Genomic DNA, 24,817 nt, shown 5'->3' on the forward strand with positions numbered 1-24,817 from the left:
TTTCTAATTCCAGCTTCATAAAGAAACTATCAAAAAAATGCTAAATACAAGGCAATGAAAATTGGGAAGTACATTAGGTATGCAGAAAATCGGACTTCATTAAAGATTTTTTCCATTCATACGTTTATATCACTTATATTCTTACATCATATATGTATCTTTATACAAGTTATTTATTATATTTCAAATTTATAATAAGAAATGCATTTACGTATTTTAAAAGAATTCTGTTCACATGCTTTGCACAAGCATATCTCGCTCAATCAGGCACGCGAGCACCCTAGCGCCCCCACCAGCCAACGGCCAACTCCGGCCTTATGAAAAAACGTTTATATGTATGCATAACTGAGCTATTTTTAGTCCGATTTTGATCAAATTTCAAGGTAGAAAATTATGGGATATAATCGAATTTTTTCAAATTACGGGGCGGAAATGAACGTGTCAAAATTTGTACACATACAAAATGTGCGCATTTACTAAGTAAATATACATATGTAAATACCAAATTTGGTGGCTCCTAGCTCTTATAGTCTCCGAGATCTGGGTGTTCATACGGACGGACGGACATGACTAGATCGTCTCGGCTGTAGATGCTGATCAATTATATATGTATATATGGGCAATTCCGAAATCACTCAGACGACTTTCGGAAGCAGAATAAAATTTTATATGTGAAATAAATGAAAGAAAATCAAATTTTTTACAATTCAGCACTAATAATTTTTTAAAGTACTTTTAGAGTACTATCAATCGTAATAAAAATTTTGGGCATCCTGCTTTTATCTGTTGAGAAAAAAGCTGCAAAGAGCGGTCACTCACATAATATCATATATGCATGGGCTTAGACATCATTGCTAACAATCCTCAAACTCTGCGAATTGTCTGAGAATTTTAAACTTTGCATATTTTTTGCATATATTAGAAATGTTGAGCTTCATTTGTTGACTTATGATTTTTTCATATTGGCCTCGACCTATTTTAAAAATTATTTTCTGAGTCACTCACACGGCATTTTTTAGTCCAGTACAGTTTTCAATGCATTTACATGGAAAATTATAGTTAATGCATTAGCATTTCAGCTATTAATACAAACCAAAATAAGAAAGGGATTATTTATGAGTTGTTACCGACTAATAAATACTCTATTCATTTAATATTAGAGAATAGAAAAATTTATTTTCAAATTGTGCCCATTTTGCTTCCCATCTTTGGTTCATTCTGGTTGATAGTTCTTTTATGTCGTCTGTTGAGGAAAAACACAGTTTAACTTATGTTATTACGGGCACATTCGTAAAAAGAAAAGGCATTCGGAAGAGCATCCTTCTAAGTTTTTTGAATTTGCCACACTTTTCTTTTTACAACGGCACCCACTTGATTAACTGCCCCCTTTCCATGGAAGGTTGCAAAATAATTCCATTCTAGTTCCTCGCATTGAAAATGTACCACAAAGTCAGGCAGGCTCCACGTTATAAACTTGTTTTTAAATTGACTGCATTTACCATCAGAAAATATGTACACTTTTTTAAAAATCTTTTCTTCCATTTTAATTACGTCTATGATCTTGCAGATAATCGAAGCATACGATTTCCATGCCACACATGTAAAAATTGTTACTTGTTTATAACTGTAATGTGCACTTTGAATTTCATTTTGGCATTGTAGACGATAGTTTTCGGGGAAATCTATTTGCAATACAATTTCATCTTGTTGTACGTTGGCTTTGATGGCTTCAAAATATTTCTGCTGGCAACGTTTAACAAAGAAGTGTTCCTTAAAGATAGGTAACCCATCCTGCAGCTCGTTTATTTCGACATGTAGTGGTCCTGAGGACTTGGTCAAAACCATTTGGCCATCAGACTTACGCCAATTCTGCCAAATTACGCATTCTTCTTAGCCTTTCCAATATTGCAAGGGAATAAGTTCATGTTTAATGTCATCAGCACAATTTTGACAATTGCCTGTCATGCATTCTTCACTCTCAATATTGCAGCACATCGTTCTTAGAACACTTTCAAAATTGTTTGAAAGACATTTAAGGACAGTGGCACAACTTTCTAGCAAAAACGCAAAATTAGCATGATAACTGCAAACGCATATATTATAAGGCATCTTACTTGAAAACTCGATATGTTTTGGACGCTGTTGGTAAAATATGGTTTTACTTATGGCACTTGTACCCATCTCGGTTTTATATAATACAAATGCTTTTGCTATTGTCATTAGCATGTATCATCAACAATAATGGTTTTTTTTTTCTCAGCAGCTTGGACGGATATTTCATCTTTTAAAAAAAAACTTTTTCGCAATTTCCAAACGACTTTGAATAGACATTTTTTTTATTTTTTTTTTTTTATTATAATTAGATAACAATATGAAATATTATGTCTAATATAGTTTAGCGTACTAGCTGCTATGGCCTTTGACGCCTATTTTTTTTTTTTTTTTTAGTTTCTGTTTGCTAGCCTATTTTAAATTTGTTTTATAATTCTAGCTTGTTTTACAAATTTGTAAATGATGTTAATGTTGCTTTCGTTGACTGTTTTTAAGAAGTTTGTTGGTTGTTGTTGATTAAATATCATTCTTCTGATTCTTGCAAAGTCTTGGCATTGGTCTAAGATGTGTCTGGTGGTGAGTCTGTCACCGCAAGTGCATCGTTTGGGAGGTTCGTTGGACAGCAGATGTTCGTGAGTCATTGCGGTGTGTCCGATTCGGAGATAGACATTTTATCTTGTGTATCGATGGTATTTGTTTCGTTGTATTTCTTTTTTAAAACATCAAGCACAATTTTTCGTCTTGCTGCATTTGATGGTAGTGACCTTTCTGCCTTCTTTCCAAGAGATTGCTTTCTAGAGTAGTTTTCCTTTTTGTTGCTGTCCACTTTAAGCTTAGACCGAATCTGTCTCACTCTCAATCGGTCATATTCCCTTTTTCTTTTTAAGCTACTTTCGACTTCAATTGGATTCTCTGCCTTTTTTTCCTGTAATTTCGGTATAATTGTCTTTGTTTTTCTTTGTATTCCACAAAAAACAAAAAATGATTTGACAAAATATATTCTTTTTTTTTATGATTGTTTAACCAATTTGACGCAAAAAATATACTTTCATCTATTCTTCTGGAAAAATGTAAGTTCTAAGAAAACTTTTACTCTTTTTCGGTCACTCACACGACAAAAAAAAGATGACTTGAAACTTGTGCTCTTACGGCTCTCTTTATATTTTTTTACGTATCCAAGTTTTATTTAAGAGCAGAACCTTTACGGTAACAGAACCTGTAATGCCGTAAATAATTTTAATAGTAATCTCTTAAAAAAGTGGCAAGTTTACTAAAAACACAAACTCAACTTTACTTACAAATATTTTGTACATTTGAACTTTTTTCACTATTTCTATCCAAAAATTTAATATTGGATAGATTTTATATATATATATTTAATTTAATATCTTAATAAAATATAATGAAAAACAAACAGATCTTTGGTACTTTATGTTTGGGTCCTGTGGTTGACCTTTTTCCGGAATTGCCCATATGCTTTATAGGGCCTTCTCTGCGTTACAAACATCTGACCAATTTTATAACACCCTCTGCAAGGGTATAATTACTTGAGATTTAATATGATCAAAACTTGTATGAAAGCAATACCAAAGATCTCACATCTATTTTATTCTTTAGCTTTCCCAAACAAACAATATGTGGAAAGTTTCTTGATTCATAATTTTAAAAATTCTCTGTTAATTTCCGACCACCACTTTGCAAGGGGTGTTTAGAGCGAATTACTTATCACGACATAGTCGTTAAAAAATGCGTTCTATATTGGATCTCGGGGAAATCTATCTTAACTTATCTTATTATCTTTAACAATAGTTAAAACGCAAAAAATCAAAAAACACTAGAGAAAATACAGTTAAAGTAGAAGTGACAACGACAAAACTTGGCATCCGAGGGAACTACGGCCAACTCCTACTCAAAGGTGTAATTATGAGAATCAGCCGGTCGATGAAGGCGCGCTTAATTGTGGTAAAATAATAATATTTATTTATTGTTTTAAATTTTTATAATTTCGTGCAAGCTGAGCCCTTTAAACGGAGAGATGAAATATTGATTCAGGACTTCCAGATGAAAGGGTGGAAAATCAAACGATGTGGCTGCAGCTGATGAATCATTTATACAATGGAAATGCTTTATATTTTACACCTCCACCGTTTGAAGTTCTATAATCTCAAACTCTTTCGTCCGGTGGAAGCGAATTTAAAAACACCACCGATGTTTTTCCACGGTGTGTGCTCTTTTTGCAAAAACACTTTAGGCCCAAGCATTATGAAGCATGACTCCAACTGTTCTCAACTTTTCACCTTTGATTTTTCATATGTATTTCAGATTTAGTCGAATATGACCATGTAGCTCCGATACTAAAACTTCTAAGCTATTGTCATTAGAATGTGTAAAACCACATCTAGATCGGCCAACTAATTCGTAAAATTTGATAAAAATCTGATAACTATTTCATATAACTTTTCCCAGAAATGCGACATTTAAGATAGAACGTTTTTCCGCTTAGACGCCTGTAGGTTAGAGTAACACCCAAAAATATATAAATATATAATAAGGCATAACTATTTCATATAACTTTTCCCAGAAATGCGACATTTAAGATAGAAAGTTTTTCCGCTTAGACGCCTGTAGGTTAGAGTAACACCCAAAAATATATAAATATATAATAAGGCAAAAAGAGTTAATATTCATATTTTCAGATGTATCTTTTTCCACTTGGAATTTCCGATTTTTAGTTTTACTCTTTCCTAAACAACACCAACTCAAATCCTTTCTCCTCGAATAAGATGTTTTTATTGAGACACAATAGCTAAGATATATTTATGAGACTTTTTAACTAACGATTGTAGTTGCATGAGCTGTCTGATTACTTTTTCGCCCAAACAATACTTTCAATCCATTCCAAGTGGTGAAAAACTCTCGCATGTCTGGTTGTTGACTGAGGCTCTGTACATTCGAGACCGTTTCCAACGACTCCAAAGACTTGACCCAAGCAACTGATTGGATGAATTATTGCCAGTGGACCACCAGAATCGGCATTGCAAACATCCCCCACTTCAGTTTCATTACGTTTTCCAGCACATATATGTGCAGTATTATTGATGGGTTCAAATGGTCTATCACAGTCCTTGGGGTCCAATTGATATAATTGGATCTTGAGCAAAGCAGTTGGAATTGTTCCTTGTACGTCGGCAGGACCCCAGCCAGTTGCAGTGAATGATGCTAATTCACTTCCAGAAGAGTCAGCCAAACAGGCTGGCATAATTGAATTATTAAATACGGCTACCCTGGTTTTCAATTTTAATAGGGCTATATCATTTATTTTAAGCGTAGTGTTGTGCTCGGGATGTTCTATACGGCTCTCCACTTCAATTATGACTCCATCAGTTGTATTGTAGCCACCCAATCGTACGAACATTGGCCTAGTTAGACAAGATTTTTATTGTTAATTAGCATTTTTCTAGTTCAGTATACTTATTACGCAATCATACCCCTGTTCAACCGTCTGAAGGCAATGGGCTGCAGTTAGCACATATCTTTCATGTATTAATGTACCACCGCATCCAAAGGATATATTTACTGATTTCTCTTGAATTATTCCCACTTGCACCATGTAAGGAAATTCATACTTCTCGGTTATATTCCCATTGGTAATAAGAGGTCTTCCTTTACAATAAGTATTTGAATATTTTTTGCATGCTGAAAATAAATATTCACTTTATATCCAATTCAATCACATAAATTTATTCATTACCTCTGCCAGATGGAGAATTTCGGAAAGCCCTTTTAATTTGAGGACAGCATGCAGAATAATCGCAGTAGTTGTCGAATCCTGCTACAGATGCTAAAGGACAATCCTCAATAGGTGTACATATTCCACCATTGCAAGGTTCCCCTACTCTTTGTCCAGTTAAAATTGACATTTGATAAACTACTAGTATAATAATTGTGATTTTCATGACTTTGAAGGCAATAAATAAAGAATGTTTAATAAATAATATAATATAATGCGTCTAGCAATTTGTATCCCTGAATTCGCACTAATCGAAGAACCGTTTGCTATCAATTTATAAAGCCATTTAATGGTTAAATATTTGATTAACAATGGGGGGCGTTTTACAATTTAATGTTTTTTTTGTTTGTCTATTAAAAAAAAGCGTTGGCAGATTTATCTTAATTGTAAATTATTTTAAAATGCGAAAAAATAATACTCGGAAGTTGCCGGGCAGAGGAATATAAAATTGCAATCATTGCTATTGATTTTTTGTATACCCTTGCAGAGGGTATTAAAAAATTGGTGAATGAAAATCATCAGGATCGGACTACTATATCATATAGTTTTAGAAGAAACATATGTGAAGAAATTGGAGTATCCCCATGAAATTTACCTATATTATAGTTTTGGATATAAAACATCAGATCCCGAAATTTTAATCAGATCGGATAAATATAACACACGTTACAGTCAATATAAATCGGATCTACTACGTCCTTGCTTGAAACCCACAGAGCAGCTGAGCACACGCATATACACACAGACGCAACGCTACGTAAACTGTATGTGTATGCGTGCCAATCGCAGCATGTAGCATGACGAAGAAGAAGAAAAAGAAATGGAAATTATATTTGGAAGGTTTTGTCTGTTCATTGATGAATTGATGTTACAGAAAAAGTAATTTAATCGCTTAATTTCTTACGAAGTCGGCCAATATTCAGATATATTATTACTAAGTTTACTATTACTTTTTAATGACACTATAAAAATGATAATTTTCAATGTCTGCAGGTCGCCAGAATCGAATCTATAATTTATGTAGAATATGTGGTTAAAAGGACTTTACGATAGTCGTTGTCGTTAAACAGTTATTAAGGATTTCATACTAATCGTTTTTAAACATTCATGATGGCTATGAGCTGAAATAGGATATTTCAGAAAAGATACGTGATTTATTTTATGTCCTAATACAGGACCGAATAATAAAATGTTAATGAATTTTCATAAATATTTACCTATGTAAATATTTACCATATTTTTTAAACACTTAAATCAGCAACAATTCATTTTGGGTCCATCACTAATGATGGAAACTATCGATAAGGAATGTTCATCTCTAACGCATGTGAATTTGTTTATTTTTTAATTAGACATGAATTGCGGCTATTGCCAAGTCCTAATCGAAGACGACAACTATCTGGAATGCCAGGAATGCAGTCGCAGTGTTCACATCAAATGCTTAAAACAAGCCAGTGTGTACTTGTTTCGGAAAAATAAGTCCTTGTTGCTAATCCAAATTTCCCATTCTAGCTCCTGGAGACCTACTCGGCGATGTGTTTTTCGATTTCACTTGCATTAATTGTGCCAGCGAGGAGCGTTATGTTCGCCAGAGGATACCCTGGTTGCTAGTTTTGAGCCTCACTTTGTATAATCTGTCTATTAAACAGAAAGGATTGGGCCATCATGGATACTTTCACTGGCGCACACATATAATTAGTTTCGTGGGGAAGCACTGGAATTATATATTTGGTTCGCATGTGTGAGTATTTCAAAGAGATAGGGAAAGGCAAAGGATTTCGAAGAATAATATGATATTCATTAGACGGCGTCGCAAGCAATGGTCTGGATCTGTGTCTGGCGCCTTATCCCATAACAGTCCCGAGTATTTTCAATCAGGACTGGATCTATTTCAAGAGCACGGTTGGTGGAAACTTTCCAAACGATATCAAACCCCTAGGAGCGTATTAAGAGAATGTAAGCCCTTAGATTACTCTTAAAATTATTTGAATCACCTTTCAAACTCTATTTTTAAGACGAGAAGAAACAACTGCAGCGGCAACAACTCCGTAATGATAAGCGTGTGCCTGCCGTGGATGAGAACAGCTGCAGCAGTGAATTATCTGTTACAGATAATCCACATGTGGCCAGCGATGAAAAGCCCACCGATGAAAATATATCTGCCTCTTGTGAAGGTTGCGCTCGGGCCATGTGAGGACATCTTTTACTTTAATTATGTTCTTCACATTTTGATAAGATTTGCTACCTTTCAGTCCTTACATGGGTCGTGGTCCTAAGCTAGCCAACACGGCATCAGCGGTTCCGGCTCAGTTGCCTGCTGCTAATACAATTCAGCAAGATTTGCCTCTGCCGGACTCTGTAGAGGAGGCTCCACAACAATCTTTAAGTACGGTTCAAGCTAGCCTAATGGATTTTCTAGCCGAGAGTTTAGGAGGCGACGATCTTAGCATGTTCAATAGTTTGCATGGGATTATGCCTATGCCTACGCCCCTGATTGGAACGGGAAAAAGTGATTTCTTTATGGCCGATGCATTGCTAGAAGCACCCACTGGAACAGGAGGTTTATTTGAATTGGAAACAAATTTTGGAATACCCGCAGCTGAGCTAAACGAAGATGTTGCAGAAGATCAATCCCAACAAAGCGGTGCGGATAGTGAAGAGGAACAAATTGAAAAAGAGAAACTTGACGTTAAGAAAGAAGACGGCCCATTCATCTATCAGCCACGAATAGTCCAGATCACCAATTTCCAAGCGCAAGAACCGTCGATTCATATCAAGGCTGAGCCCATGGAGCAAGAAATAGACGAAACAGAGGAGATTGAGTCCCAGAAACCTTCTATTGAGGCCTGCAAACCAAGTGGTTTCGTGCAACAACCGCGTCGAAACTGGCCTTGGTTGCAGGAGACCCATGAGACATGTGAGGACCATGATGATGATATACATCAGTCCATACCCTGTGAAAATCTCACACTAATGAGTGTCTATGAAGAACAAAACTTGCATCAACGACTGCAGAAGATTTTCGCTGTGGATCAGCAATCGCAATTGCATATTCCGTCATTTGTGCGACGTCTATATCGAAAACTTTGCTTACGCAAATGGAAAAGAGAGCATAATCGTCCCATTTTTAATCTAGACGAACATGTGGATCCCGCTTTGGCACAACGCCAGAAACAAAGTCAAATTTTGGATCGCTATCAATTGATAACACATTCTCGGCAGGACGCAAGGAGCTCTTTCTATGCACGTCTTGCCGGATCCGATCAATACGAACTTTTTAAATCCCCCTACAGCCAACGCATACTGCATCCATTTATCTTTAGAAGCGAGAACATTGCCCCACCTTGGCTGCGATTGATGTGCGAGATGCAGCATCGGATAACCGGTTGTCATCCTACCAGAGGTACCATAGACCTGTGCTATGTGCGTCCACAGCACATTCCAGCGGTTAATGCCCTGCTGCAAAGTGTTTTCTGGCCGGGCATTGATGGTAAGCCTCAATTGAAATTACTTTAAGTTCGTTTTTTTTTTAATTTATAATTCTCTTCTTATAGTAAGTGATTGCCTTAGCTACCCGGATTACAGCGTAGTAGCCCTTTACAAAAAATTGGTAATTGGCTGTGGATTTTTAGTTCCTGATGTCGGCTATAATGAGGCTTATATTTCGTTTATGGCGGTGCGTCCAAATTGGCAACGCAGTGGTATAGCCACCTTAATGCTTTATCATCTCGTACAGACTTGCATGTCCAAGGATATAACGCTGCATGTGTCAGCCAACAATTCGGCTGTGATGCTGTATCAGAAGTTTGGCTTCAAAATTGAAGAAATTATTCTTGACTTTTACGATAAATATTTGCCACACGACTCCAAGCAAAGCCGAAACGCATTCTTTCTACGTTTGATGAGATAGTTTAGACACATACTTAATAAATAAAGAAGCCTTAAAAAACTTTAAATAGGTTACTAAAGGGGTTTAATTAATAGATAGCAAATCCCGTTTAATTTTGGCTTTCTAGATGGCTTGGCCAAAAGTATAGTTGAATATCTCATTGGGAAGTTTATTTTAGTAAGACTAAATAAGTCATTGTATCTTTATTCGCGTGTGCCTTTGTATGCTGACAATGTCTAGCTTTGTCTCGTTTATACAGAAATAGATTCATTTAGTCGGCACAAGCTGATTTCATTAGTGGTGTCTGTTTAATCTTTAAATCTTTACACTATCAAATGTAAGGTAATGACTTTTCATCGTAACTCTTCTCAACTGGTCGCTTAATTTCTAAACAATAGTCTCTTAAAACGTCTTAATACATAGTATGAATTGTCTGTCCTATTTTAGATTATGGATAATGCATTTGGTCACTTCAATATGAGCCGTTCAAAAGCAGTTTTTGCTATTTACTCTTCGTGGCTTAATCTGGGATCGCAATGTCAATGCCTTCGTATTCTAGTAGAGTTCTTTTAATTAACCTGCCTTCCTTAAGTAACCGTAGAACTATGCTTGGTGTTATTTTTATGCACAAGCTTCTAAATGGCGAAATCGACTTGCCTGAGTTATTCGCTCCGGCTTAAATTGTAGGTACTATGTAGACGAAGTAGACATCCTATTATACCTTTAACCCTTACTCATTGATCCACTAACTATGCCTTGCATGAAGCTTTTAGGGTCCTCTGCCTTCTACTTCCCGTAATATGCCCATAGTCTTGTATTACCTTTCTTATTTAGCTCATAGATAGCTATAGTATTTGTTTGTCTTTTTTCTAGGCGATAAAAAGTCTTATTCTAAAGTCTGTAATTCGATATACTAGTTTACTATAACATAAATTAAAGGCTGCTGCCTTTTGCCCGAAATTTGAGAAGTACTAGCATTTGGTTAACGTGACCGTTTCCATTTCTCCAAAAGTTGGATGATGAATATATTTGTAGTGGCAACTAGGTAATACTAATATTTTCTGGTAGAATTCTTAGGGTCAGAATTTGCAAACTTTATTTTGAATTTCTTGAATTAGAATATTAGGCAAATATCTTCTCCTCCCGGCGCTTCTTGGTGACCACAGTGCCAGGCTTGTGTTGGGCTTCGGGGTGATTCATCAATTCCGGAGGACATACTGACACTGGGCTGGCTGTAACGCATTGCTTCAGATCATAGAAGAGACTGCTGTCGTCCTTGGTAACAAAGGAAATGGCCACACCATTTTTGCCCGCACGACCAGTACGACCGATACGATGGGTGTAATCCTCAATAGTCTTGGCCATGTCGTAATTGATGACCAAGGAGACATCCTTGATGTCGATACCACGACCCGCCACATCCGTTGCCACCAAAATGTCTTTGGCTCCGGATTTGAGAGCGGCCAATGCGTATTCTCTCTGCTCCTGTCCCTTGCCACCGTGGAGGGTGCAAGAATTGTAGCCGAGCTTTTCCAGGCCCTTTGCCAGAACATCGGCACCTTTCTTTTGGTTAACAAAGATAATAATAGGCGGATCAATACTGCGGGATAGAATTTCCATGAGCTTCTTGCGTTTGTCATTCTCGCCCATCATGTAGACGATCTGTTCAGTGCGCTCAGTAGGTTTGCCCACAGAACCAATGTAAACGGTGGCTGGACGCCGAAGATAGGAGCGGGCAAGCCGCTCTACCGCCGGAGGCATCGTAGCCGTGAACATGACCGTTTGCCGATATTTCTTCTTTGTGTAAAAGTTCTCCATTAGCTTACTCTCATCCTCTGCCTCCTCTGTATCGGGTTTGAGATTGGTGACCGGCATGTACTCGAGAATCTTCTGGACATCGGGCTCGAAACCCATATCAATCATACGATCGGCCTCATCAAGCACAATGTAAGTGCACTGGTTGAGCACTAAATATCGGTTTTCCAGGACATCAATCAGACGACCGGGTGTAGCAATGACAATTTCACATCCCAAACGGAGTCGGAAACCTTGTTCCTCCCTCGACAAACCGCCCACTACGACGACTGTACGTATGCCCAAGGGTTGACCGAATTTGGTGGTTTCTTCTTCAATTTGCTGAGCCAACTCACGGGTGGGTGCCATTATTATGGCGTAGGGACCCTGATCGACATCTTCCAGACGCTCTATTTTCGGCAACGATTGAATCCACGATAGCAAAGGAATGAGGAAGGCCAACGTTTTGCCTGAACCGGTCTCGGCAACGCCTATAATGTCGCGATTTTGTAAGCCTATGGGAATAGCTTGACGTTGAATTGGAGTTGGTTCCTTATAGCCCACTCTATCGATAATGTCAATGATTTCTGGCGGGAAGCCCGACTCATTCCAACTACGTATGGGATTGGGTATCCGTCCACCCTTGATAGTTATGTTGTAATCCTCGCGGAAAATGCGCCAATCTCGCTCGGTCATCTCGTCGTTGTCTTTCTCCGACCAGTGGCGATCGTCCCATTTCTGTTTGTCCTCCTTACGTTTCATTTTCTTCAAGCGCACCTTCTCCTGCTCTTTTTCTGCTTCAGTGCGCCGTTTCTCCAGCAGATCGCCATAAAATTTACTCTGCGTACGCTTCTGTTCTTTGATATCGATGCCGGCTACATTTCCACGACCAAAAAATTGGACATGATGACGTTCCTTGTACAGATTGTTGTAATCTATTGAAGTGTCCTCGCCGGCGTCCCAGTCGAAAACGAATTTGCGATCGTTTAGACGCCTAACTCTTCGCTTTTTCTTGATAATTCCCAGATAACGTTCACGTATGGCTTCGAGTTCTTTTTCCTTGTCCTTGTGTGTAAGATCCTCGGCACGTTTGCTGTCGCGATCTCGATCACCGCCACGATCGCCTCCACGATCACCGCCTCGGTCACCACCTCGGTCTCCTCCGCGATCACCGCCTCGGTCTCCTCGATCCCCTCCGCGATCGCCACCTCGTTCACCGCCTCTATCGTTTCTGTCGCGTCTGTCGGACTTGGCTTGAGGCGGAGCCATAGGAGGTGCTGTTGGTGGTGCTGAAGCCATTGCAGTGGCCATTGAACTAATTCCACCTTTTGTTGACATTGACATTTGCTCCCTGACCGCATCTTGAACGGCACGCATGTGCTCCACTTCTTCCTGTCGGCGTTTAATGGCTTCGGCGGCTCGCTGCTCTTTGGTTAGAAAAACGGGCTTGCTACGTGCTATCTCCTCGCGCTTTTTCTTGTCTAGCAATTCCTCCAAAGAAAGTGGCTCCTTTTTTAGTTTCAACTCTTGCTTTTCATCGAGCACTTCTTCGTCAGCCTTGCTAGTACCAGCATCTGGCTTAAGCGGAGCATCTAGTTTCAGTTTCTTTTCGCTGCGATCTGGAGACCGTCGACGGTTTCGATCCTCTCTGTGAAATGGTATTTGATTTACTAGTCAATCTAAACTGTTGAATACTAAACTTACCTGGAACGAGGACGCCGTTGACGGCGGTCTCGATCCCGCTGTTGTTGATCACGTTGCTCCTTGCCACGGTACCTTTCCCGCTCCCTTTGGCGTTCGCGGTCACGTTCATTACCGCTCGGACGTTCGTCTCTATAACGTTCTCGCGAACGAGAGCGTCGTTTTTTATCATTTACCATTGCTTCTGACTAAAAAAGGGTTCAAACGTTTTCGCTTTTGTTGCCGGAACAGCTGGGCAAACTATCGTTCGATAACTTATCGAACTAGTGATGAGAGCGTGAATCATTTTTATGTTTAACGGTAATTCTATACGAAATATTCAAATGTCAGGCAAAAATGTTATTTATGGTAAAATTGATGTACATTGTTTTGCTTGTAAAGTTCAGAACTCGGAATACAAAATAATGAATAATTTTGTATCTTTTACTAAATTCACGTAGGCAGCCCTGTTCTGGTTATCGATAAATAACTGACTACCCGTATGTTGAAAACAAAACAAATGGTTTTTTGGGGGGGCTTTGGGGAGGGGAGACTCAGTTCCCAACGCTTTCTCTGCTCCAACAGACAAAGCAGCGGCTGCGGCAGCCACACAGTAGTGACAAAAGAACAAAAAGAGAGAAAAATAAGCCTACATTGCTGTGAAGATACAACATTTTTAATCTCGCCGTCTCGGTCCAGTTGGAGTGCACAAATCAGATAATTGGGTTGAAATTTTAGAAAAAGCTTAGCTTTGCTTGCTAAACTAAACTTTGGGGGCGTTCGCGTCATCTGTCTGTCTTTCCCCCGTCACCCACACATTGAATTTGTATCTACATTTCTGTGTGTGCATATGTGTGGGATTCTCTGGATTTTCAATTGAACTGAATCTAGAGAAAAAATGAGTATCAACACGGATCAGGAGACCGCTCCCATTGCCACACCACGTAATGGCAGCGCTGGCAATGTCTTCCGCAGTTTTGGTTCGCTCTTCGGGGGCGCCAATAATGACAACAACTCAGTGGCAACACGTAGTAGTTCTGGCGATGGCTACGTAGAATTTGGGATGCAGGATCCGGAACGTAATGGTCGGACATTGGGAACATTTGCCGGTGTCTTCAGTCCCGTGGCCTTGTCCATGTTTAGCGCCTTGGTTTTCATACGAGTCGGTGGGTGTCGATGGCGTCATTTAGCTGGCAAAGCACCTTAAATGCAACTTATTTCCATTTCGACCAATTTACAGGCTATATTGTGGGAAACGCTGGACTGTACATAACTCTGTTGCAATTCATCATCGCGTACGCTATTTTAATCTTTACTGTGGCCTCTGTCTGCGCCATTTCCACAAATGGGGCTATTGAGGGTGGCGGTGTCTACTGTAAGTTTTGGATTACTTTATTTATTTGCTGACTTTTCATTTCATCGTTTCCCGCTCTAGTTATGATAAGTCGCACTTTGGGCCTGGAATTCGGCGGCTCCATTGGAACCTTGTTCTTTTTTGCCAATGTGGTTGGCTCTGCTATGGCCATCTCAGGTTGTACCGAGGGCATAATGAATGACTTTGGTCCCGACAGCAGTTTCGGTGTCGCCGTTTTGCCTGGCGGTCCCTGGTGGAGCTTCCTGGTCAGCAGCCTAATCAATACATGCATGTTGCTCGTCTGCTTGGTGGGTGCCGCCCTCTTTGCCAAGACGTCAGTAATTATTTTGGGAACTGTGATTATTTGTCTGTTCGCTACGTATATCAGTTTCCTAGCCAAGGGAGCAACCAACGACACGGTAAGACATCAAACTTTCAATCACTCATTGCGAATCCCCATCGATGGAAATAATTATCTTTGATATGATAAGCTCAAATCGTGATATATTACACCTTTAGATTAATTTGAAATTAATCGTTCATCTATCCAATGGGTTATCTATAAGTAGTTCCTTTTAATCTGCTTCACTATTGCATTTCGTTCTAAGAATTTTGCTTTTTCTAATTTGGATACTTCAAATGTTTTTTTTTTCTAAATGCCTTTATTCAATTTATATCGTAATACTTCGATTTAGTCATACAACCTTCGGTTTGTTCTACACTTGGTTAGCATTTTTTATCGCCCCGGTCATTTTTGTTAATGTTAAGTCTTTCTAAGTCCCCACATTATGTATACAAACGAATATCTATAGGAAAAAGACCCGAAAGATAAGTTAGTTATGCGTATGATTCAACGGCAGCTGATAGGAAAAACTAAACTTTACTTTGATAATATTAATTAGATATCTAAATTTATCTATTAACCGATTGATAATTATTCATTACAGATACCCGATGCTAGTAATGCAACGGGATTCCTAAATTACACTGGCCTCAGTGCTCAAACTTTGCGTGACAATCTGGGCTCACATTATGGCGTTGATTATACATCGAATAGTAAACCGGTCGATTTTTCGACCACTTTTGGCGTTTTGTTCTCTGGTGTGACGGGAATCATGGCTGGAGCCAATATGTCGGGAGAGTTGAGAAGCCCTTCGAAGAGCATTCCTTGGGGAACACTGTCGGCTGTGGCCTTCACATTTGTCTCGTATATTATACTGTCGTTCCTGATGAGCTGCACGACTCCGTTTGCCACCATGCAGAAGAATTACTTATTCCTGATGCCCATTAACTTGTGGCCACCATTTACCGCAATTGGCATACTTACCGCCACCTTCTCGACGGGTCTTAGCAATTTGATTGGCTCTAGTCGCATTCTGGAAGCATTATCCAAGGATCAAGTGTTTGGATCTCTGCTTAACTTTGTTTTGAGTGGCACATGGAAGGGAAATCCCATTGCCGCTGTGGTGGTCAGCTGGTGTTTGGTAGAGTGCGTTTTGTTGATTGGATCATTTAACATTATTGCCCAAATCAATTCGGTCCTATTTATGCTCTCCTATTTGGCCACCAATTTGGCGTGTTTGGGCATTGAGCTAACGGGTGCTCCCAATTTCCGACCGCTGTTCAAGTACTTCACTTGGCACACTTGTCTGGTGGGTCTTCTGGGTACACTAATCATGATGTTTGTTATAAATCCCATCTATGCCTCGTCTTGCATCATCCTGTGTCTAATCCTGGTAATAGCCTTGCATCTCTTTTCACCGGCAACTCAAGCTGCGCAATGGGGCTCAATATCCCAGGCCCTAATGTTCCATCAGGTGAGAAATCTAATAGATGAAAGGAGTCCAAAATATAATGCTTCTTCATTTAGGTCCGAAAATATCTTCTTATGTTGGATCCACGAAAAGATCATGTCAAATTCTGGCGCCCACAAATTCTACTCTTGGTTTCCTCACCACGTTCGTGCTGCCCTTTGGTTGATTTTGTCAACGATATGAAAAAGAGCGGCCTCTATATCATCGGTCATGTCAAATTGGGTGATTTCCGTGCTGTCGAGGATCCAGAGGAGAATCAGAAATGGTGGTCCTTCCTGGATCACATGCGCGTTAAGGCCTTTACCGAGGTGACACTGAGTCGTAGCATTCGTGAAGGTGTCCAGCACCTGATCAGATTATCCGGCATTGGAGCCATGAAACCAAATACTATCATTTTGGGTTTCTACGACAACGAAGCACCCAAGGACTTTTTCCAAAAGTAAGTCTTTTCCACGATCATAATTTATATTATTTAATTTAAATTTACTTTTCTATCTACTATGCAGTGGTTCGTCGCCCTACAAAACGGATGATTTCAATAATGGAGACATTCAAAGCTTCCCTATTCGCCGAGATGGTGAACCTAAGCATTTTCAGGTGCAGGAATATGTACAAATTCTTTGCGATACTCTGCGCATGAAGAAGAATCTTTGCCTCTGCAGAAACTTTCAACGGCTGGACAAGAATTTCATATCAATGTAAGTTTGCAATTTTAAATCAAATGAATGAATATAATTTAGTTTGTGATTTGCAGAAGCAAACATGTCAAGTTCATCGATGTCTGGCCTATAAACATATTTAATCCAACATCGGGAGATCCCTTTGACATGGTGTCTTTGTTCATGATGCAACTGGCGGTGATCATGCTGGCGAAATGGAAGCATTTGCGTGTCAGGATTTTCCTCTGTGAGGCGCCTGAGCAACGAACTGTGGGGTAAGTTTTTCAACTGACAGAATTATCTCTTATTTGATGTGCGTTTTTTGTTAGGACCTTTGACACACAAGCTCCGCAAATGGAAGTTTTCTCCAAAATGAAATTGGAACAATCGTTGAAGGAGCTTCGTATCAATGCGGACATCATAGAGATACAAGAATGGAGTCGTGACACCGACTTCAGTCGACTTGCACGGACAGTGAAGCAATATACCGCGCAGGCGGATGAAACCCTGTTGAGTGACGACGATGATGAGGCAAGTGAGGATAAACTTAATCGCTCACTATTGTATATGCAGCGTGCCAATCAAATCATACGTCAACGCTCAGACCAAACCGCCTTATCATTCGTCTATTTGGCTGCTCCGCCAAAGTTATCCGTACCAGATTTCAATGAGCGCAGCGCAAACTATGTGGAATTGCTAACAGAGCTTACAGCTGAATTGCCGCCAACCATACTGGTGCATGGCGTCAGTACGGTGACCTCGACAACGCTGTAAACATAGTACATGGACCAGATGTGATATAAAAAACTCCCTAGAAGCGGATTAAACCAATTTAGCCGATAGCACTCGCTCTATTCAAATTGTGTGTGAGGCATATTATTGTTGTGTGCATAAGAATAAGCTGAATCCACAAATGATTTCAATGTATTATGTAGTATACGAGTAGTCGTCATTATTTGCATGGTGATTCACTTCATCAATTCTGCATTTAATCTAAACTATTCGTACAGGTTAATTCACAATTCTGATAAAATATTTATATACATTCTAATTGGTTCTTTTTAGTTCGATTTTTAGTTTGTCTTTAATTGTGCTTTGTTTATCGAAATGGAAAACGATTCTTATATTTATTTGTAGCTAATTGGAATTCATTTGCACATAAATCGTTCTATAAGAAAAACAATTTTAATATCACACAAAGTAATTATCATATCAGTCATTTAACACCCAATTTTATACAATTACAAATAACGAGGCAACAATGACATCATCCCAACAACAAAATACACCGATATTAAAACAATTTGTGATTGAGAAACATTTAAAAAAAAATATTTAAAAAGAAAAGTATTAGAAAACTGGATTTGATAGCGATAAACGATAGAGAATGATAGGATAAAAGGTAAACACACAGTTCACTCTTAGCCACAAATTTAAGTTGTTCAATCAGTTTTTGTTTAGCTAAGATTTACATATACACCGTACATACATACATATATACAAAACTATTCTTAAAAAGCGTTAACGATTTGAACTGTGCAATACTTATGTAATTATTTAAAACAATTGTATTGCAATGTGAATTCATTTCTTTCCAATAACATAATAAAATTAGAAATATGTATTTATACTATCCGTATATCTTTGTCTTTATCGCTTTTTCAATTAACACTTACATGTTGACTGCATGTCGAAGCATTTGTCCCATTTGGAGTCTGTTTGGTGCCTCATTTACCGCTACCATTAAATGCTTATTTAGATAAAAAGCCGGCTCAAGTGTAAAAAAGGACACTGATTGCCGCAAGAAGCAGCGGCCGAATAGAGTCATAAACGTCAAACGATACTCGCACAGTATTTATGTGATGACAATTTATGATACGTCGCAGTGTCCTGCTTCTGTGATTACCTGGTTCATCCTTTTCAAGGATCTTTTTGGAAAGAATGCGCTTACCTGAATGTAAGGATTCGCTGTTTGTTTTACCCAATCACTGTTAAGTGTCAATAAATTCTCATAAAGCCTTTGGGTTATCCGAATAGAAGCCTAACGGTTAGTTAAGAGTTGGTCCACTTATGTATATCCTTGACGTGCGACTAAGTTATGAGAGCACGCTCTATTCATTAGAAATGAAATCAGAGAAGTACTTCTCTCATACTCGTAATTGTGGTGGCATCGTCTTAAGCTCTTGCCCAGACAAGAAGTCTGCAAAATTCAAACAGGTGTTCCACAAGAAATTTCACCAAAACTAATTTTCGTAGAAACAAACAAATAATTCCTTTGTATGAATATAATATTCCATAATTCAAGGTATATATTACATGGTAATTTGGATAAACTCAGTTCGAATGTCCTCTTAGCCCTCTCGGTCAATAGAACAATAGACTTTTGCCATTGTCCTTAAGACAAAAGGCTGAGGTGAGACAAGTGCTGTTGAGGAAAAAGAAATTCCCATCGAACGTCTCACGCAATCTTTGCTCGAGTATATGACCTGTAATCGTATTTTCGCAATTTAGCGCCAACGTATAATCCGCAAAACGAAAACGATTAATCTTGAGGAGAAAACACGCAACTAAACACACCGAAGGATTACCATCAGTTGTTCTATTGTTACCTAACTAAAGCATTGTGGATAAGGCAAAAGAGAGGTTCAACTTTCAACCAGAACCGCCTCCTCTACCTATTGTTGCTATTTTGACATGTCCCTGCTTCGAAAAGGAACAGGTAAACCACATGCTAATTGGAAATGCCCAGAACCTACATACGAACTCCTTACTTAGGGGCGTTTATGATCTTTAGGCGATCGCGTCCTTTCGCTAGAAATATTGCAGCATAATGCTTGAGGTTGAAATCGCTCATCCGATTTCTGCGGTCGCGTGGCAATCATGACAATGTACGAGGATGTGGATCCATCAGCGTCAAGATCAAACGTCAGAATTCTTTTGTCGGCAGATCAGATCGAGAGTCTCCATCTCTCCTGTGCACTTGGCCACTGCATTTCGACTTTGTTCATGTCAATTTGTGTGAAATATCCAAAGGATCAAGTAGTATCATCATTTGTACACTTTAGCCATGGCCGGCGCTGTTTTCGAATTGTTTTGCCCGTTTTCCATAGAAATTCAACGAACTGTTTGAATTGATTTTCCTCTACTGTGTGTGTGGAGTTAATTAACCTTTCGTTGCGGCCACTTGAAAGTGGGCTTGAGAAACATGTCCTGATGGTGGAATGTAGAGCATTCAAAATTGTGTAAGGACCAATGATTGATCTACAAAACAGTGTTTAGAATACATAAAAATGAGTAACTAAATAGTTATTGACAATAAAGATATAGGCTTACTTACCTAAAGTTTAATAACTATAACTATAACTAAGCTGTTGTGTTGATCATATCATGATCGAGTATCATTTACTAGCAACATCTCACTACCTTCTTAGTTTAAAAAAGTTATGCTAGGAATTAAAAAAAATTTTAAAAGTTATAATGTCTTTTCTAGAATATGTCAGTTGTTGTTAGTTTGCATAGGTCTTAGTTTACCAATCATCAGACCCTATATTTCGATATTCTACCTGAGTGGATGGGGCTTAAATCAGAGAGAAGCAGCAGTCGAAAAAAAAGGTTAAATGATTCCTATTTAGGGGTAAATTTGGCTTAAGCTTAGTCTATGTTAATTCATTTATAGGGATAAAGTATTTTATATGTATTTATTTCAAAAATCATTACTCTCTTTAGAAAGGGTTTTCATCCAAAGTTTTCTTAATTTAAAGTCGGAAATGTCTATATTTAGCAAAAATTCTTATTCTTTGATTTTCTTATCAAGTGAAAGGATTAAATGAATGAAAGGAAAAAACGACTATATTGAGTAGATAAGTATGAGAAATATGCTTATGTTTACCAATTGCTAGAAAACGGTTAAAATTTTTAACATTAAATTTGTATACATGAGTTGTTTTACATATATTAAAATAAGTATTAGACAAGTTAAGCTGGATAATTGCAATATGCGTTCCTTGAACAATTTGTAAAAGGACAAGGAAAATCCTTTGAGCATAAATATTTTGACTATATGCTATGTGAAGTATATACTTGAAAACTGAATACACAAAGGTAGACAAAAGTTTATTGTCTAACTTTGTACTAACTTTCAGATTGCCTTATAAAAATTAGACTCGAAAAAAATTACTATATAGATAGTCTGTAAAACAAACATGTGCAAACAATTTGACGATTGCATTTCCTGTTCTTAGTTTGTATTGAAAATATGTCAGTGTATATGTCAGAAATGTATTGATATCTTTTTCAAGTTGTAGATCTTGTGATCTATAAAACTTTTACTCTGACGGACGTGTTTTTCACTGGTGTTTTTTGCTTGGTGTCATTTTTATGAACAAGCTTTTAAACATAGAGAAATAGCCTCTCCTGAGTTATTGACTTAGGATAATCCATCCATGTAGACTAAGTAGATATAACTTTATCCCCTTATCTCTTAGTCATTAGTCAACTATGCTTTGCATGAACCTTGCAATTCCTATACCCTGTAATCTGAGTCTTCTATTCCTATAATTAAAACATCTTTCTTTCCTATTTACATTATAGAAAGTTTATAGTTTATATATTTTAGTCTGTATGTTTGTTTCTCCTTGTCTATTTGTCCACATGCGATACACAGCTGTGCCCCTTGGTTGGTTGGGAGATGGGCACCTTTTTGCTTGGATTCGCCGGAAACAGGCTCCCTCCTGGTGTCATAGTGGCCACTTGAACGACCTGTAAACTATATAAAAGAAATAAGAATTAAAAATCGTTTTTGATCGTGGCTGGAATGGAACCGTCAAAACGACAGTACACAGTATTTTTAACTCTTATATACATTTGCATACATTTGCAATAATATATGATTCTTTTTTGAGTTTTCTATATGATTAAAATCTATAATGAATAAGCTAGTTTTCTGCGCATAAATGACTCATTTATCAGAAGAAAATTGTACCTTAGCAGCGACACTTCTTGGAGTGTCGCCTTTGACCCCTTCTTCTAATCACTTTCGACTCATGTTTGACTCAGCCTTAAGTGACTATATCACGTTTTAAGCATTTGGGAGAGTATTTTCCGAGTCTTCTTAAAATAAATTATTTTTCTTCATCAAAACGACTTCAAAAGACTGTTGCTTAAGATTCCACTCCAAACAATCATCCAAATGTTGGATGGGGTATAGGTATAAGTATGTACATATGTATATGCCTCTCATTGCAATATCTTATGGTATGATTGTCGTTTCTGCCTTTATAGTACTTTATTTATTTCAATAGTTTAGTTACGTGCTCAAGTTCCTTACTTTAGCATAGGTTTTTGCACTTTACCCATGCGTGGGAAGGGAGCTTCAGTTGATTTTCTTGTTGTAAAAAGAAAGTCACCTCCGATTGAAGAGAATACTTACACATATTTACTTTTGACCCAATAAAGAACAATATACCAAAAATCGAAAGTTGAAAACCGCACAGGGAATTAACAATTCTTGCAAAACAGAAGAAAAAACACTTACTAGACCACAGACATGCAATGCGAGAGGTTGGTTTGAAAGGAGAGCAGGCCAAATTGTTTATCCCTCGATGGATGCAAATTATGTATTTTAATGCAATTCTTTTGTGCTGGCAATTGACCTTCGTTGCAATTGTTTAACTTATAAATTAAATATTGTTCGATATAAAGAAAATATCAGTCAGACGCACAAAGGGAGTCAGGAATTTGATTCCACACGGTAGCCAAATGGCAGGTCGAACAAAACAGGCAATGGAGCTGAAGAAATCGAAAAAGTGGCAATTAAGCGTTTTGACCACAAGCCAATTTAGGGCACGGGCATAAGAAAAAGGTTGACTACCTGCCTGCAGAGCGGGGATCAACAAAAGGGACCGGCGAATCAGGTAAGAGCACTTCGACTTTGACCTGGACCAATCAACGTTCAGTTGCGCGACTTGGCTGGTATATAAAGGCCTCTGAGGACTATTATTGCCTCAGTTATCCTTGGGTATCCGAACATTGTACAACCATGTTGACAAACAACGATCTGATTGAACACTTTTACTACAATAACAACAACCACAACGAGACGCACGACGATGCGATGCTTGGGCATAGCGCGGAGGATGCGTTCCAACAGCTGGAGCAGTTCATGTACCAGCAGGATTTCAATGGCTGCAGCGGAGATAGTCTCTCGGATGGCACCAACAGTAGTTCCCTCGAAATGTACTACGATACCCCAGCAGTCCTAGAATTGGAGCACATGCTTAGCGCCCAGACACAACAGAATGCAGCTTTACCCACGAGTTCACTTAACAAATCCCAGACAAAAGCCTCCAAATATTGGGCAAGGGAACAGCGGACCAAGCCATACAGCAACTCATCATCTTCCTACGCGTCGTCGGTCGGCTCATCTGGATTCGGCAAGGATGTCCTTCGAAAACGACGCCTGGCCGCCAATGCACGTGAACGCCGACGGATGAACAGCCTAAACGACGCTTTTGACAAGCTGCGCGATGTGGTACCATCTCTGGGACACGACAGGCGGCTATCCAAATATGAGACACTGCAAATGGCTCAGGCCTACATTGGCGATCTGGTGACATTACTCTCAAGGGACTATTGATCATTCGACGGGAGATGCAAGGAGGCGAAGGATCGCCGTATGTGTTGTAGCAACACTCGAAGCTAGTGTAAACTTTTAAAGGCTGCTAGTTCTAAGCATAAAAAATTGTAATATAATTTAAAAACTAAAAAATATATCGAATTTGTTTTAAATTTGCATATTGTTTCATTCGAAAATTAGTTGCACAATTCGGAAATGATTAAAATTATGGGTTTATTCTTCATTTCACTTTTTGAATTTTTATACGTTTTAGGCATTGAAATCGTTCCCTTTATCGTAAACTAATCGGATTCAGTTTGGTATGAAAAGATTATCTTTATCAAGAATTCAAAGCCATTTATGTAGTTTCACAAATTGTTCGACAAAAAACACAAAACAATGATCAAGTTGATCGGAAATGTAGAAAACCATTGTTATTATAATGCTTATAATAACAAGAATATAATATTTCTTTTTTCAAACAATCAAAGAAATGAATTCTAATCGGTATTTTGAAATATTGAAATTGTTCAAGAAATATGTGAAATTTTAGAAACATAAACATAATTTAAAAGAAATATTTGAAAAACCTATTTCATTAAAAAATGTTTTCTTGTTGTAAATTGAAACCGACCTAACTAGCAAAATTGGGATTCTTTTACTAATATTGTATAAGAAATTTACTGAAGAAGAAAAATTCAATTCCTCCACATTTGACCAGCTTAGAACATTTTGGACTAGAACAATTTCAGTTTGTTTAGTATTTTTGTTGATGCATTTTCTACAGCGCTTTTATAGCGACCCTATGGCCTCTTTCTCATAACAACACGATTTTCTCGTTGAATTGTGCAATTTTTCCTGCCTGTTCATTTCTTCCTTTCCAAATTATCCGGTTCACGATATTTTTCAAAAAAGGGCCGAACTTAACTTTTATCTGCTTTCCTTTAACCATAAATTGAGACCTTTGTCCCTTTAAATACATTTTCAAAACTATTACAATTATAATTTCTTAACTCTTGACATACAAATTGCACTAATAAACAGTGGGAGATTACAAATTTTTCCCATTTTTTCTAGAGAAAAATTGTAAAATTATTGCAAGGACTTGTTAATATATCATTTGATATTTGAAAAAGAAAAACCAAGCGCATTTCGTTAAAATTGTATCTTGT

The 24,817-nt window shown here is 38.1% G+C and overlaps 5 protein-coding genes across 5 annotated transcripts; 3 read left to right on the forward strand and 2 right to left on the reverse strand.

Moving 5' to 3' along the window:
* Nucleotides 1-4,819: 4,819 nt before the first annotated feature.
* On the reverse strand, nucleotides 4,820-6,028 carry LOC26529468 (serine protease snake). The gene is made up of 3 exons (XM_015178089.3): nucleotides 5,804-6,028; nucleotides 5,541-5,748; nucleotides 4,820-5,471 (listed from the first exon to the last, which is right to left on the reverse strand). The coding sequence occupies exons 1-3, from the start codon at nucleotides 6,006-6,008 to the stop codon at nucleotides 4,916-4,918; spliced, it is 969 nt and encodes a 322-aa protein (XP_015033575.3). The 5' UTR covers nucleotides 6,009-6,028; the 3' UTR covers nucleotides 4,820-4,915.
* A 1,119-nt stretch (nucleotides 6,029-7,147) lies between these two features.
* Nucleotides 7,148-9,798, forward strand: LOC6644073 (cysteine-rich protein 2-binding protein). The gene is made up of 6 exons (XM_002066718.3): nucleotides 7,148-7,296; nucleotides 7,355-7,583; nucleotides 7,647-7,798; nucleotides 7,858-8,032; nucleotides 8,095-9,332; nucleotides 9,397-9,798. Exons 1-6 carry the CDS (start codon nucleotides 7,197-7,199, stop codon nucleotides 9,750-9,752), a joined length of 2,250 nt encoding a protein of 749 aa, XP_002066754.1. The 5' UTR covers nucleotides 7,148-7,196; the 3' UTR covers nucleotides 9,753-9,798.
* Nucleotides 9,799-10,801: 1,003 nt separating this feature from the next.
* On the reverse strand, nucleotides 10,802-13,474 carry LOC6644107 (probable ATP-dependent RNA helicase DDX23). The gene is made up of 2 exons (XM_002066719.4): nucleotides 13,230-13,474; nucleotides 10,802-13,173 (listed from the first exon to the last, which is right to left on the reverse strand). Exons 1-2 carry the CDS (start codon nucleotides 13,403-13,405, stop codon nucleotides 10,854-10,856), a joined length of 2,496 nt encoding a protein of 831 aa, XP_002066755.2. The 5' UTR covers nucleotides 13,406-13,474; the 3' UTR covers nucleotides 10,802-10,853.
* A 282-nt stretch (nucleotides 13,475-13,756) lies between these two features.
* Nucleotides 13,757-18,671, forward strand: LOC6644108 (solute carrier family 12 member 9). The gene is made up of 8 exons (XM_002066720.4): nucleotides 13,757-14,371; nucleotides 14,446-14,580; nucleotides 14,641-14,978; nucleotides 15,507-16,376; nucleotides 16,430-16,812; nucleotides 16,880-17,071; nucleotides 17,128-17,307; nucleotides 17,362-18,671. Exons 1-8 carry the CDS (start codon nucleotides 14,104-14,106, stop codon nucleotides 17,804-17,806), a joined length of 2,811 nt encoding a protein of 936 aa, XP_002066756.1. The 5' UTR covers nucleotides 13,757-14,103; the 3' UTR covers nucleotides 17,807-18,671.
* Nucleotides 18,672-23,069: 4,398 nt separating this feature from the next.
* LOC6644109 (basic helix-loop-helix transcription factor amos) lies at nucleotides 23,070-23,714 on the forward strand. The gene has a single exon (XM_002066721.2). It carries the CDS (start codon nucleotides 23,070-23,072, stop codon nucleotides 23,664-23,666), a length of 597 nt encoding a protein of 198 aa, XP_002066757.1. The 3' UTR covers nucleotides 23,667-23,714.
* The last annotated feature ends 1,103 nt before the right edge of the window (nucleotides 23,715-24,817 follow it).

This window comes from Drosophila willistoni (assembly GCF_018902025.1).
Source record: "Drosophila willistoni isolate 14030-0811.24 chromosome 2R unlocalized genomic scaffold, UCI_dwil_1.1 Seg167, whole genome shotgun sequence".
Taxonomy (NCBI): domain Eukaryota; kingdom Metazoa; phylum Arthropoda; class Insecta; order Diptera; family Drosophilidae; genus Drosophila; species Drosophila willistoni.

Excerpts from the sequence above, each read along its gene's own strand:
- LOC26529468 (XM_015178089.3), bottom strand. The coding sequence starts at position 6,008 with ATGAAAATCACAATTATTATACTAGTAGTTTATCAAATGTCAATTTTA. Across the intron at positions 5,749-5,803 it reads AAATTCTCCATCTGGCAGAG|CATGCAAAAAATATTCAAAT; the intron begins GTAATGAATAAA and ends ATTTATTTTCAG. Across the intron at positions 5,472-5,540 it reads CTTCAGACGGTTGAACAGGG|GCCAATGTTCGTACGATTGG; the intron begins GTATGATTGCGT and ends TTGTCTAACTAG.
- LOC6644107 (XM_002066719.4), bottom strand. The coding sequence starts at position 13,405 with ATGGTAAATGATAAAAAACGACGCTCTCGTTCGCGAGAACGTTATAGA. Across the intron at positions 13,174-13,229 it reads CAACGGCGTCCTCGTTCCAG|AGAGGATCGAAACCGTCGAC; the intron begins GTAAGTTTAGTA and ends ACCATTTCACAG.
- LOC6644109 (XM_002066721.2), top strand. The coding sequence starts at position 23,070 with ATGTTGACAAACAACGATCTGATTGAACACTTTTACTACAATAACAAC.
- LOC6644073 (XM_002066718.3), top strand. The coding sequence starts at position 7,197 with ATGAATTGCGGCTATTGCCAAGTCCTAATCGAAGACGACAACTATCTG. Across the intron at positions 7,297-7,354 it reads CAAATGCTTAAAACAAGCCA|CTCCTGGAGACCTACTCGGC; the intron begins GTGTGTACTTGT and ends TTCCCATTCTAG. Across the intron at positions 9,333-9,396 it reads TTTCTGGCCGGGCATTGATG|TAAGTGATTGCCTTAGCTAC; the intron begins GTAAGCCTCAAT and ends CTCTTCTTATAG.
- LOC6644108 (XM_002066720.4), top strand. The coding sequence starts at position 14,104 with ATGAGTATCAACACGGATCAGGAGACCGCTCCCATTGCCACACCACGT. Across the intron at positions 14,581-14,640 it reads TGAGGGTGGCGGTGTCTACT|TTATGATAAGTCGCACTTTG; the intron begins GTAAGTTTTGGA and ends TTCCCGCTCTAG. Across the intron at positions 14,979-15,506 it reads AGGGAGCAACCAACGACACG|ATACCCGATGCTAGTAATGC; the intron begins GTAAGACATCAA and ends TATTCATTACAG.